The sequence below is a fragment of the Nelumbo lutea genome, chromosome 2, assembly GCF_056320005.1.
Source record: "Nelumbo lutea isolate HS-2025 chromosome 2, American lotus-T2T, whole genome shotgun sequence".
NCBI lineage: Eukaryota > Viridiplantae > Streptophyta > Magnoliopsida > Proteales > Nelumbonaceae > Nelumbo > Nelumbo lutea.
The window spans coordinates 57,028,674-57,043,177 of record NC_142685.1 but is presented as its reverse complement, the minus strand read 5'-3'; the positions used below and the strand labels follow the sequence as shown (position 1 = coordinate 57,043,177).

Below are 14,504 nucleotides of genomic sequence, written 5' to 3'. Positions count from 1 at the left end.
TTCGGGATACACCTCGCTGAACTGACCTGCCCTATAGATACCTCCAAGCTCAAGACTTTGCCTCGCTCAGCACTCCGCATCACCTTCTGGGCACCAAACCAAACAAGTCGTACCATGCCTGACACTGAGGAAGTCCGTGCCCGAGGGCGCCGCACCTAACTGACTTGGGATCTGACGTTTGGCGGCCGCACTCTAAACGGCCACCTGCCACCGCCACTGACACCGCCATCTCCAGTTAGAGAGACGGTTAGGCAGTGATGGTTCTGTCCCAGCAGAAAGGACGATGACCGAATTGACAAGTACAAGGGTAATCATACTCGACCTGACAAGGGCCTCGGGGCGAGTGCACGGAGTGATTATAAGAGCCCCCTGCCCCCAACAAACAAGGGATGCAAAACTTTGCGCTATCTGGTATTATCTTGCTTTTGAAGGATTCTAACTTGAGCTTCGGAGCCACTACACCGGGTCCCCCCCAGAGCTTCCTCATCTCCTCCGTTTCAGGTTCCCTGCTACCCCGTTCAGAAGCAAGGTCGCAGACAGCTAAGACCGGCCAGATCGCACTCCATCATTAGCCTTTAGGTATCGAAGAAGGGGAAAGGGAGGAAACTCAAAAAGTCAAATAACAATGTATTTATTTTGATTTAAAAAAAAATAAAATAAAAATATAATATATAATCTAATATATATAATACATAATATATAATATATATTACTATATATATTGGTCAGTTTGATTAGCTGCCGATTTTTTTAAAAGGTTAACTGAAATCGAATCGACCGATTCAGTTAACCGAATTTTTTATTCGGGAATCCCATCTCTTGTTTTTGGGAGATTGGCTTCTATCAGGGCAAACCTATGCCCATACCTTTCTAATAGCCTTTTGCAAATTTATACTAGGCATATCGTAAGGCAGTAAAGGTCGTTTGAACGGGCTTTGCGGTGAACAAATAATCTAATCTACTGCAATTTAACTTCAGTATGCAGAAGACTGTGTTCACAGCTTTTTGGACCGTTCATTGAGAATATCTCTTTAATTATTTTATAAAAAGATATTTCCAATGAAAGGCTGAAGGTGCTATGCGAACGGTGTGAGCACGGTCGAGTGAGCACTGAATCCACTTTTCATCACTCATTGCAGTCTCGCAAAAAACAACAGAAACCAGACTCCTTTTGGATGTAATTGTTAAAGAAAGAGAAGGGTTGTTTTGTAATTACAAATTACGATGATTTTTCGGTACCTGATCCTTTTGAAATGGTCTCAATTCTAAGGCGCAGGAGAGTTCTGTGGAGTGAAGTTGTAGAGAGCAAAGAGAGAAGCTTAACCGAGCAAACAGAGACATTAGCAAAAGCCTTCATACATCCTGCAATGGAGGTCGGAAGAACCCTAGTTTCTTCAGCTTCACTGTTCCCTCCAAGAACCCAACTGAAAAATTCTTCTTCCTCAGGTATGCCTGGTATGCAACCTTTCTTCGTATATGTACATATACTGAAATCTTTTGCTTTTGTTTGTTCTCCTTCTTGTTTAGATCAATGGTGCCATTACTGGCAAGAGAATCAAATGAGTATGTGAAATTTAGTTATTTTCCACATGGTTTTTGGTGGATAACGCCTTTGAGTTCCCTTTACTTGTTCCACTTAGAGTTTCCTCTATGGTTCTACCCTGAGTTTTTTGTTTTGATTTCAAATTTGTTCTTCCGTTGCTGGCATGCTTATATTTTTCTTTTTTGACTGCTGAGTTGCTGACGCTGATGCCGAGTTTGTGTGTGGTCCTTTGGATTGATATAAGTGGAGAAATGATAAAATACTGATTAAATTTAATACACTCATATGGTTTATTCTTGATTAATGTTCATTTTGAGTAAAAGAATAAGAATAAGTGGATAAATGAAGCCAGAAGGTGTTGGTGGGGTTAAGGGGGAACATAATGAAGCTGGATGAGAAAGTGAAGAGGATTGGTGAATGATCCAGATTGGAGGAAGAATCAAGATTAATCCTAAATCATTGAATTGGAGATGCTTTTTTTTTTTTTTAATCCTGGTCATCTACCTAAATTGGCTACCTCGCCATTCATGTGCTGCCACTGGTTTGCTGTAGAAAGAATTAGAGGGAGGTGATGGGACTCTCATGTAAGGTTACATTTAGAGGGGTTTATGCACTCTGGTTTGCAAAATTGGTTAAATTTAGACATAGTAGGTATTGGAATATCCTTTACACCCCATCTAAAAGAAATGGGACATCAAAAAGGTTCCAGTCCCCCAAGAGATGTTAGGACTTGGGACTGGCAAGAAAAATGTCAGGATGGAGAAAGTGGTGGTGGGGCTTCAAGAGGGGTCTTGTCTTGTAAAGCTATAGAAAAAGGTCTAAATAGATTCTCTTTGTTACTTAATAAACATTTTATATGAAAATTGATATTCATTGTGTATATGCTGAATAAGCAAGAAGAAAATCAAATTGACACAGATTTGTCCTTCAGGCATTTACATTAGGTTGCATGTCCAACATGGATACTTAATCCATTTAGGAGAGCCCATTCAACACTTTCAAGAATTCTACATTGATCCGAAGTAAGAAACTTGGCATGCATTCTGAAAATGGTTATTTGCATTAAGTAATGGTTGATCTTACTAGATCTATATGATTTTGTTGTTTTACATGGAACTAAATCAGATCAGTAATACATCATTATCATCTCTAAATTTGTTCTCCATGTATGCTTTTGTTCAAAATGCTTTATATACTCCCTCCTTTTTAAAATTCTTATCACATAAACTTTGCCTTATGGGGCATAGAATCAAAGAGGTTATATTTGGCATGGGCCAATTTCAATCTGACCCTGACCCTACCATGTCCAGCCCTAAAATGTTTCTTGCACAATCAGGGTTAGCAACTACCAGCCCAAATTTGACTCATTGAAGGAAAAAGAACCCGTTTAAGTATTGAAAAAGTATTGACCTAGTAAAACAGGAAAAAAACTTAGAAAAATTCCCTGGTTGAGAGATTTCCACGAATAAACTCATTGCATTAGCAAAGATGGTTCTAATCCAACTTGTTTAATTTTTTAGGATTAAAAAATGGCTTAGGTCCATCATTTCGAGCATTTAAATCAGGCCCTAAGTCTCTGATTCTATGCATATTTTTTTATCAAACCAATGTATTTTATGTTAGAAACTTTGGTTCTAAATGAAGTTGGAAAGAGTCGGTACTTGAAGGAGATAAAAGATCAAGAACTATGATGTGCATGATTAAATCCAGTTATTCACTCTATACATTAGAAGAGCTAGGGCTAGGCCAAAAAGGACAGGGATGGAGGTAGTGAGAAATGATTTGAGGGCTCACAAGTCACAATAAAGGATATGACACTTGATAGAGTGGGAGTGGGATGGAGAAACAAAGATTGGTTTAGGTTGGGTTGCTTGACACTAGGGGTTTCAAATGGACTGGATTGGTCCAATCCAATCCGGTTCAATATGAGTCCATTCAGATGGACCAGGTCCAATCCAATCCGATGAATACTTTGGACCATTTTGGACCAGTCCAATTCAATGTATGGACCACCCAATCTGTTCAAATTGGTTTTAATTTAGATTGGTTCCAACCCAAACCTGTTCCATTGACACCTGTGTTCTTATCTTCTATCAATAGACAGGATATTGGTTCAATCCAACCCAATCCAATAAATACTTTGTACCATTAAGTCTGGACTGGTCCAATTCAATATATCTTATTGGTCCATCCAATCCATCCAAATTGATTTTGATTTGGACAGGGTCCAAACCAAAACCGGACCATTGAAACCCCTACTTGACAGTATTGCCATCCCTATGGGGGATGCATAAATGCTGGGAGAAGCTGTCCAAATCCTTCTCCAATGAGTGGATACTTGGTGAAATTCTCTCTGTACAGCAGCTAATTGCGTCCAAGCCTAATGTAAACAACACCGGATGTCCTAAAATTGTTCTCAAAACTAGGTCAATACTAGCATTTCCTCTCCTTCCAGGTTATCTTTAGCAATGCAGAAGAGTGGATAATTCTTTTTTTTTTTATTTGAATTGAAGCATACATTGCTGTTCATAACCCAAGTCACCTGAAATAAAGACTGGACAGCACAGTAGAACTTCCAATGAGAATATATAATGCAACACAATGTGTACCCTGATGTTGTTAAGTTGTTAACACGTGTGTAAGTTCATCTCCCTTCTAAAATGTTGGAAGGAAAAACCGTCTGTCAAGGTGTCCCAATAGGGTTTGCTTGTTAGAGTTGAAACGTAACCACAATAAAACTCACTGGGCTCATTCCTTAGTAAACATCAGGCCTTTGCATTTCATGAAGTTTCACTTATAAGTTTATGTTAAACAAAGGGCCTGTATGCTTGCTGTAGACTTATTGTGACAGGTGTCTTAAAAGAATTTTTCTGTTACTTTTTATTTGGACAATCTTGATGAACTGCAAATTAAGGCATACTCGGTTTTGTATTTGGGTGTCTCCTTTCCAAGGTTGGCTAGGTCATGAAGCTTGGACCCAGAGGTGTAATGCGTGGATTATTTTCCTACCTTTATGCCTTTGTGCTTCTTATTGTATTATCATTATTATTATTTAGTGGTTTTATAAATTTGAGAGTTTAAATAATATTTTTAACAACCTGGGATATTATTGTTTCTTTACTGCAGAGTCCAGGTTCTATTTTTAGCAGAGTCCAGGTTCTATTTTTACAACTCTTTGTCCTGTTTGTTTCCTTGACAAGCAACAGAAGTTATTTTGTGTGCCCATCCTAATGTAATTCAGTGTCTTGGACAGTACAAGATATCTCTCTTTGTGATTGCTAGATTCTCTCTCTTCCTGTTTTTCTTTAAAAATTTATTTGAGATCTTTTTATTGCTTATATGCCTGTTTCCGTTTTGGTTTTGCAGTTACTTTGCTTCATGAGCAGGCAAATCCTATAGTTGTCTCTATGCCCACTACATCCATAACTCGTCACTTCCCTGCATCGGTTCTTCTCCAAGAACAGCGTGATGACATTAGACCTTTTCTGCAAATAATCAGGGAAGATAAAACATCCCAGGTGAGTCTGAGGGAACACACTCACGATTGTCTGTGTATTGTGACTGAATCTTCTTTTTCTGTTCTCATTATTTTTCTCTTCACTTTTTTTTTCCTCTTGGAGTTGTTATCTTTTATTTTGCCACAATGTAGCTAATCTAATAGTGCAAGGAGGTTTAAACTTGCATGCCTTGTTGAGGCAAAAAATGGACCGAGTATGACAGGATGTTCTTGTACTCATTTCTTATGATTAATGCTTTGACACATTGTTTTCCAATTTGTAGGCAGCTTGACATATATTTTATGATTTCATTGTATGCAATTCAGATGTTATACATGATTGATGCTGAACAATCTTTTCAAGCCTATTGCTCTCTCGCACATGCAATTTGTAATTAATGAATCCTCAATTGCTTATGTTAAGGCAATGCTGGACAGGAGGAAGCTAGAGGATAAGGTGCATCTCTATGAAGAAAAGAAAAGTTGTCAACCTGATAGATATTGGGAAGGTTTTGAACGCCAGTTGCTTTACTGGCCTGGTTTATGGTATTTGTAAGATAAACCAATCTCAATTTTCCTTGTTTGATGCATCATTAGAACAGTTTGTGGATTAACACCATTGTATTTCTATCTTATGCTTTTTTTTTTTTTTTGGGTTCTTATGAGTTCTTTATGGGCCATCCCTTGGTTGCAGATTGCCATCCTTGTACAAAGGGGAAAAACCCTTGTTATCCATGGTAACACAGTCTACTGCTGCTGGCACAGTTAAGAATGTGGATGTTAGACCATGTGATGCACTTGAGCTTGCAAAGAAAGCAGTGTTGGCCTCAAAGCAAGCAGCTTCATTGGCCAAAGACTATGAGTTATTTGGAGCTGATTCACATGAATCTTTTCTGCCTGAGTCAGTTTTTTGTTACTTACTTTTCCTCTTTTTGCACTCTCCCTCCCTCCTCTCTCTCAGTTGTTCTTTACTGACAATTTTGAACTAATTTCTAGAATTTCTGTATAGTTTGGAGCCCAGAAATTTGGCGAATAAAATTCCACTTAGAGAGGAGGTAGCAGTAAGGTCAAAACGGCTTCTGGAGAGGCAATCCAAGAGAAGATGGATTCCAAGGCCAAAAGTTGTTGTCACTGAGGCTTCAACTTCCAGAAAGGCTGATATACATAAGAAGATACATGAAGGCTTTGATACAAATGATCCCCTCCGTCTGTTCTTGTGGGGTCCAGAGACAAAACAGCTTCTGACTCCAAAAGAAGAATCTGAGTTGTTTGTTCATGTTCAGGCATGTTATTTGATTCCTGTCAATAACCAATTGGGATGCTACTTGGTTTAGAAACATGGGCTACTTTATCTGGTATATAATTTTTATTTTTTCACTCTTATTTAACAGGAACTGATCAGATTAGAGGAGGTGAAGCAGAGGCTTCAGTCTCAATTTGACCGTGAACCAACATTAGTTGAATGGGCTGAGGCTGTTGGAATGACTTGCCAGTCTTTGCAGTCAATCCTTCATTCAGGGAATAGCAGTCGAGAAAAGATTATTTATGCCAATTTCCGTTTGGTGGTTCATGTGGCTAAACATTATCAAGGGCAGGGTCTGAACCTTCAGGATTTACTGCAGGTCAGAATTCAGATTTGTAACCTATATGTAGAATTGAAGCACTTTGTATCACAACGTAGAATTGCCAGATGGGTATCTTTAGTTGCATCCTGTCTTGAACCAAATAACTGTGATTAACAGGGAGAGATTACTCAAGCTGATATATAAATTAGCCTTTATTTCACAAATGTGGCTCTGATGCATGACCGACCACTAGTGAAAGCAGCTTCTGCAGTTTGGAAGTGCAAGGACATTTTAATAATCTCGATTACTTGTGAATAGTTACATGATAATTCCTTTTGTGTTATCCCTTCTTCATTCAAGGTAACTACATATTTTTCAGTTTTCTGCTTATTGTAGGAGGGAAGTATGGGCCTTATGAAGAGCCTTGAGAAGTTCAAACCACAAGCTGGTTGCCGATTTGCTACATATGCATACTGGTGGATAAGGCAAGCGATTAGGAAGGCCATATTTCAGAATTCCAGAACAATTCGTTTGCCAGTAATGACTCTCTTATTTTGATCATGAATCTTGATTAAGGCCTCTGCTAATCATGCTATTAGACTAGGGTATTCCTTATTTTCTGATTAGTATACCAGGGTATTCCTTCAGATCTGTTATTGATTTCCTATTTTCAAGCAAGTTTCAATAGATATGGATTTTCTGCTTGTACCGAAGGCAATGTTATTCTGATTCTTTCAGAAATAACCATTAAATCATTTGCAGGAGAATGTATATAGCCTCTTGAGTCAAGTAAAGAAAGCAAAGAAGCTGTTTATTCAAGAAGGTCATCATCCCACGAACGAGGAACTGGCAAAACGTGTTGGCATTACAGTTGAGAAGTTGGAAAGATTGTTTATGTCCACAAGAATGCCTCTATCAATTCAACAACCAGTGTGGGCAGATCAAGATACCACTTTTCAAGTAATGTTTTTCGTGTCCCTTCCCCCACTGTCTAAGATCTTACTTCCTTTTACTGGTGAATGTTTGCTTATCTGCATTTGTTCCTGAGATGTCATTATATCAGAAGGAACATGAGAACTGTGGTATTGATAAGAGAGAGAGAGAGAGAGAGAGAGAACTGTGGTCCACGTTTATCTAAGTATTGAACCAGTTATTTCATCTGGAAGGTCTACATCCAGTTGGAGTTGGTCCGGAAGTTGTGGGGTACAACCTAAAGTTAATTTTGTATAAGCTCCCTGCTTTTATATGATAGGGTAAATGTTGCCTGCTTCTAGATAACAAGGTAAATTACAAGTAAATTAAATGCTATAGAATTTAAACTGGAGAGCCAAGGTTGCTTTCTGAGATCTGGTGATGTGAGAGATTTACATCTAGAACTATGCATCTAGAAGTCTTTTTTCCGCCCATTTAGGGTTATAATAAAACTAGCTTGTTAAACTAGAGATAAACTGCACTGACTTCCAGTGGTACAGGGCTCATCGTCCAGATTAACTAGACTGCCACTTTAACCCTACACCCGTTTGGGAAAGGGATACGATACTCAGAACCCTATTGTTTTTCGAACTTGATTCAGGATTGTGAATGTAGAATAGAGTAGATTTTTGGCCCTTGGGGACTTTGTGTTTGACATGTGTACAGTTGTGCATTTGGTAGATATAGACCTGAATTTCTGTCACCGTACATTTGTGCTCTCAGGAGATCACAGCAGATACTGAGGTGGAGAAACCAGATCTATGTGTTGCGAAGCAGCTGATGAGACGCCATGTGCGTAACCTTATAAGTATTCTCCCCCCAAAAGAGAGGCGGATAATACGGATGAGATATGGAATCGAAAACAATGAACCGAAATCACTGCAAGAAATTGGGTCTATTTTTGGAATGTCCAAGGAGAGGGTACGGCAGCTGGAGAGCCGTGCCTTGCACAAACTCAAGCAGTGCCTCTCAAGCCAGGGGCTTGGTGCTTATGCAGATTTACTTGTTTAAAAACATAGGTTTTCATAGCCTTTCAGCAAGGACATGAAGTTGGTTTTTGGAATCTGTAGAGCACTTTGAGTTTGTAGTCTGTAACTATTGTATATATAAATCTCTCTCTCTCTCTCTCTAGCAAGATAAAACTCCTATACTGTTGGTAGCATACCAGCCTGTGAGTAGAGAAATACAAGAGACGTGGAAGTAAGAGAGGATAACTTGGCACCGGAAAGCCTTTTACCCATTCAGGCCTAGATTGTTTGCGGTGCAATTTCATTTGCACTGGTGCAAAAGCATGGGGTACAAATGATTTTGGTGTAAATTCTGATTATTTATTTATTTATTTATTTTTGTTTCAACTTCGTCATTATTTCCTTTGTTTGCATTGCCGATTAAATAAAACCTGTAGCAAATTAAATTAAAACCAAAGAAAAAAAAAAGGAAACAGATTAACAGATTTTGCATCCTTCTCATTCGCATTCATATATTTGAAATTTTGAATTAGTGCAAATGAAATTGCACTGCAAGAGCCTTAAAGGACAAAACAGTGGTTTTTGTTCTGATTTCTGAGTGCTGACATTTGAGGCCTGAGGATTAAAGAGGGTATTTGGTGGGCATCAAATCGTTCAAGACAGAATAGCTTGAGGCCCCATTTCAATTAAGGCAATTCTATGATATCGGAAGAATCTTGACCAATCAGAACCGCCGTGAATTTTGATGGATTGCAGTTGATATGAAACCGGTTGATTGTTTATCAGTTTCTCATGTATCAAATATGTAATGCCTTTACGGTATCATAGTCGAACAAAGGGTAAAAACTAAAACTAAAAGGACTGGCGGAGATGGAGCACCAGACTAATCTACTCCTGCATCCAGCCATTCATTTCTGTAGGAGTGATACATACTTGGAGACAGAAGACCAACCCTAATCTGTTTTTTTTTTTTTGCCTTGGTTAAAATTATCGGTTTTGTATTGTAATGCATGGTGCCCTTTAATATGGTAAAACCCCAAGACTCAAATATCATAAAAATCTCATAAAAATATATAAAAAAAAACTGGTCCTTGGTTCCGTACTTCTAGTAGATTATGGGTGAATTTGACGATTCAGTTATTAGTTCTTGTTAACGAGTTTTGGATTTAGGTTAAGTTTGGAAGGAGTATAAATGCAAATATGAATAGTGCAAAACCATGTATTTTATATTATATTTTACTAGCGGGGACTTGTGCGATGCAATGGACTTATCAAGGAAAGTGAAATAATAACCAATACTTATAACTAAGGAAAGAATGCAATGTTGTTTAATATAATTAAATCTTTATTTTAATAATTTATTACAAAAATGTTTTAGTAATTTAATAATTTTGATTAATTATATTAATATTTTTAGCAAAAAATAATAATCGTTGCTAATTACTTAATAAAATAATTATTTTTTCCACATTATTTTTTAGTGTTCTATTTTATTTATTTTATTTTATTAATGATTAAATGTTTCAATTTTTTGTAAATATTACTTAAATATTTAAAATAATTAAATATCAGTAAATATATAAAATTAGGCTATAGTCATAATTAAATTAATCTATAGTTAACTTTTTGCCATTAACTAAATTAATCTAAGCCCAAACTCAGGGTTTAAGACTTTGGATTAGACTTTGATTGATCCTCATCTTGATCCAACCAACCCAAGTTCCATGCATCGTAACATTTGTAATTGGATTGGACCAAAGTCATCAAACCAAGTGCAACCCATGCATGCATTATTTTTAGTTTTTTTTAACTATTTTTAGATAATATTGAAGCCAAAGGAATTATGAGGGATGGGCCACTCGCATTGTGTAGCAGTATTTTAAGATTTCTTGGCCTAGCCTAGCCCGCACCTTAAGTGTAATAGTATTTGTATAGGTTTATAGGATTGCCTGTGTTAATTAAAAAATTATAATTTTTATTTAATTCTAGTTTAGTATAAAAATATATATATATAACATTTCTATATATTAATATAAAATTTGTTATCTAAACTAATATTTACCATATATGCATATAATTTCCAAGTTGAACTTATTAGGGGTTGTTTAGCTTGAGCCCTATCCACTAAAGCCATCATTGGACTCCAAAAGTTTGATGCCCAATCAGACTTCGAATCTAATTATCTTTTATAATGTGTGGGCTTGGTGCATATCTCTCAGTTAGACCTAACTCAAAAGAAAATAGTTGCTTGAACTTGAAAATTTATAGATCTAATTGGGTTAGGTTAAGTTATAAACGACCTGTTACTTTTTATTATTAACTTTAATTATCCTATCAATACTAATTTTTAATAGTTGCTAGATGAAACCTAGGGGTGAGCACTCAGTTTATTCGGTTAAAAATCGGACCAAATAAACTGAAATTTTAAAAATTGAACTTAAAAATAAAAATTGAAATTGAAATTGAAAATTTTGGTTATTTTGGATAAAATTGAATTTAATAATTTATACTCTATCATATATATTACAACATATAATATATATTATGAAATCAAATTTCATTATATTATATATTAATATGTATAATATATTATATATTATATGTTACACACTATATATTATATCTTTCATATTATATATTACATATGATAATAGAAAGTTCGGTTAATTTGGTTAACCGAATTTCTAATTCTAAAAACTAAAACTGAAAATTTATTTAACCAAAAATCAAAAAAACTAAACTGAAAAAAAAAAAAAACCAAAATTTTTGGTTTGGTTTTCGGTTTTAAAGGAATGGTGCTCAGCCCTAATAAAACCTATTAAAATTTAATTATTCTATCAATAATTTATACTTGGGTTTGGTGTAGATCTAAGGTAGACCTAGCTTAAAAGAAAATATTTGCTTGAGCGCAAGGTTGAGCTAAGTAATAAATAATCATCCCTATGTAGAAGGAGTCTTATGACCTTATGCAAATGGTTTAACTTTTATTTTTCAAAATCTTTTACTTTTTTATATTTATTTTAATTATCCTATTAAATTATATTTAAGTTTTTTTAATTTATGAAATACTAAATAGTTTTTATTAATTTCATAAATTTTAATAATTTCTAGATAAAAACTTGCTAAATTTTAATATTTTTTTAACTTTAGTAATTTTATTAATTATAGTTATTAGGCTTCAAATTATATATAGATTGCACGTTATAGATTTCTAGACAAACCAGGACCATTTTAATATTGTATTTATTAATGAGTAAAATATTTTAATAATACTGTTAACTATTTAAAAAATACTATAATTATTATTAATGCTGAAAAAACTACTGTTTTGAATAAATAATTTATTAATAAATAATTGTAAGTATTAAAATATTATATTTATTGAATAATGTATTATTAAAATATTGTAAGTATTAAAATGCTGTAAGTATTAAAAATACTATAATTATTAAAATATTATATTTATTGAATATATGGCTAATTAACTAAATACTTTTAATATTATTAAATACTGTATTTGTTAAAATACTGCTAATTATTAAAATTACCGTAATTATTAATTTACTGTTAATTAATAAATACATTATTTATTAATGTAGTTATTAATACTGTTTTTAATAAAAATTGAATTTATCAAAATACTATTAATTATTAAAAATACTATGATTATCAAAATATTGTAATTATTAAATTACTGTATTTATATAAAATACAGTAATTTTTTGGTAATTAAATGTAATTTTCTGCTATTTATAGCTTAAATTATAATTGCTGTTAATTACAGTTTAAAAATAATTATTGTTAATTATATTCCATAAATAATTAAAATAGATTATTTTTTCATTATTATTCAGTATTTTTTGCAATAAATTACAATTAATTTAGTTTTTAATTTTTTTTTTTGTATTTTAATTAAGTTTTAGGTTTTTCAGAATTTTCGGATTTTTAATTAATTTTTGGTATTTTTTCATTATTATTCAGTAATTTTTGCATATGGTTTTTTCAAGAATTTTCAGTATTTTCAGCATTTACTTTTGCATATTATTCACTATGAAATTAGCTTGCATTTGCTTTCAAAAATAACATAAATAACTAAATAAATACCATAGTTAACAAAAGTGCAGTTAATTTTCAATATTTTTTTAATAATTTCTGGCTTGGGTATTTTTTTAATAATTTTTGGTATGTTAATAATAAAATATTATTAATTGTACTTTTTAATACTTTTTTTGTTAATACCCTTTTTAATATAACTTACTGTTAATTTTCAATACTTTTTAATCATTTTCAGTATTTTAATTACGTTTTGTTTTTTCAGAATTTTCTGGATTTTTAATTAATTGTTTGTATTTTTTCATTATTATTCAATAATTTTTGTAATAAAATACTGAGTTTTGTATTTTAAATTTTTATTTTTTTTAATGAGATCATTGTGCACAATAAAGGCCTTAACTCATAAAAATTATTAATTAATTAAAAATGCATTGATACAAAGTTATCTAATAACATTATTAAAACTATGAATTAATATTTTTATAATTTCTTATTTTTATTAGCATTTATTGAGTTTTATTTTTAAGTGGAATTGAAACACATTTTTAATATTTACTAAGTTTTGTTAATATTTATTTTAAGTGAAAGTTTAATTGATTTTTAAATTAATAATTTTTTATTGTTTAACATCAACCTATTTATATTATTACTCTCTCTCTCTCTCTCTCTCTCTCTCTCTCTCTCTCTCTCTTATATATATATATATATATATATATATATATATATATATATATTAAACAAAAAAATACAAAAAAATAGGGAAAATAGATAAATAGCTTATCTCAAAGGAGAGACATGCTGGCACGACACGTCCAATTTTATTATATATATAGATGTATTTGTACACCTTAGGCTCAGTTTGGAAAGAGCACAAATACAAATATGTCGGGTGCAAAATCTTGTATTTTGTATTATTTTTGTATGTGTTTACATTGTACATATTTGTATTTATATTATTTTCAAACTGAGCCTTGGAAGGAGTACAAATACAATAAAACAAAAATGTAAAGTGCAAAACCTTATATTTTGTATGTATTTGTATTGTACATATTTGTATTTATACTATTTAGGCTCACTTTGAAAAGATTAAAAATACAAATATATACAATATAAATACATACAAAAATACAAGATGTTGCTTTCTACATATTGGTATTTGTACAAATATGTACACTTGTACAGTACAAATAAATGCATACAAAATGCAAAGGCTTTGCACCCTACATATTTCTATTTGTACTTTTGTACTGAGAATAAATAACAAATTCTTCAATTGGAGGAATCCCAAAGCAGGTATTAGATTTACATAAACTAGCCGAGCAGGATAGGATGTTCAAAAGAGACGAGTAGAGCGAGGAACGAAGAAAGTATTATTTTGCCTGGTATGATGATGGTGTAAACGTGAAGCCAAGCATGCATCCGCATTACATAATTAAGATATAAGTGCTGGTTATGGGTGGAAATTAGACCCGGCAAAAAGTTGACAACCCAAAAATACATATTTAGCTACCTGAATGTGAGAATGATCCGTCTGATCCGACCCGGAAAAACTGGGTTGGGTTATGGGTCAATTCGCTGACCCGATTGTCAAGTCTAATTGTGACTATTTATGCATTGTTATAAGTTTTCACTCTTTATTTATTTTTTTCTATTTAATCTTTACTCTTTAAACTGTTAAATGTTCAAGTTTTTTTTTAATTTTATATTCAGAATTTTAAGGTTAATTCCTTTAATTTTTGTATTGTTCATGTAGTTTTTCTTTACTTTTTTAAATTTCATTTATTTTTTGGGATGACCTGAATTGACCCATGGGTCAACCCTAACCCGAACATTTAGGGTTAGGGTCTAACATTTGATAATCCAACCCGACCCAAAATCAATCCAAAGCATCTTGACCCAACCCGAAC

At 33.3% G+C, this 14,504-nt stretch overlaps 1 protein-coding gene across 3 annotated transcripts; it reads left to right on the top strand.

Annotated features, from left to right (window-relative positions):
- Positions 1-1,221: 1,221 nt before the first annotated feature.
- Positions 1,222-8,931, top strand: SIGF (RNApolymerase sigma-subunit F). 3 transcript variants are annotated; one of them, XM_088971996.1, is made up of 10 exons: positions 1,273-1,446; positions 4,670-4,775; positions 4,910-5,061; positions 5,464-5,591; positions 5,734-5,940; positions 6,049-6,322; positions 6,431-6,661; positions 7,001-7,141; positions 7,367-7,564; positions 8,300-8,931. In XM_088971996.1, exons 3-10 carry the CDS (start codon positions 4,951-4,953, stop codon positions 8,585-8,587), a joined length of 1,578 nt encoding a protein of 525 aa, XP_088828122.1. In that variant the 5' UTR covers positions 1,273-1,446; positions 4,670-4,775; positions 4,910-4,950; the 3' UTR covers positions 8,588-8,931. The 3 variants fall into 3 exon arrangements, with proteins under 3 accessions (XP_088828121.1, XP_088828120.1, XP_088828122.1); XM_088971995.1 differs by lacking the exon at positions 4,670-4,775 and having other exon boundaries at positions 1,222-1,446; XM_088971994.1 differs by lacking the exon at positions 4,670-4,775 and having other exon boundaries at positions 1,264-1,455.
- Positions 8,932-14,504: the final 5,573 nt, after the last annotated feature.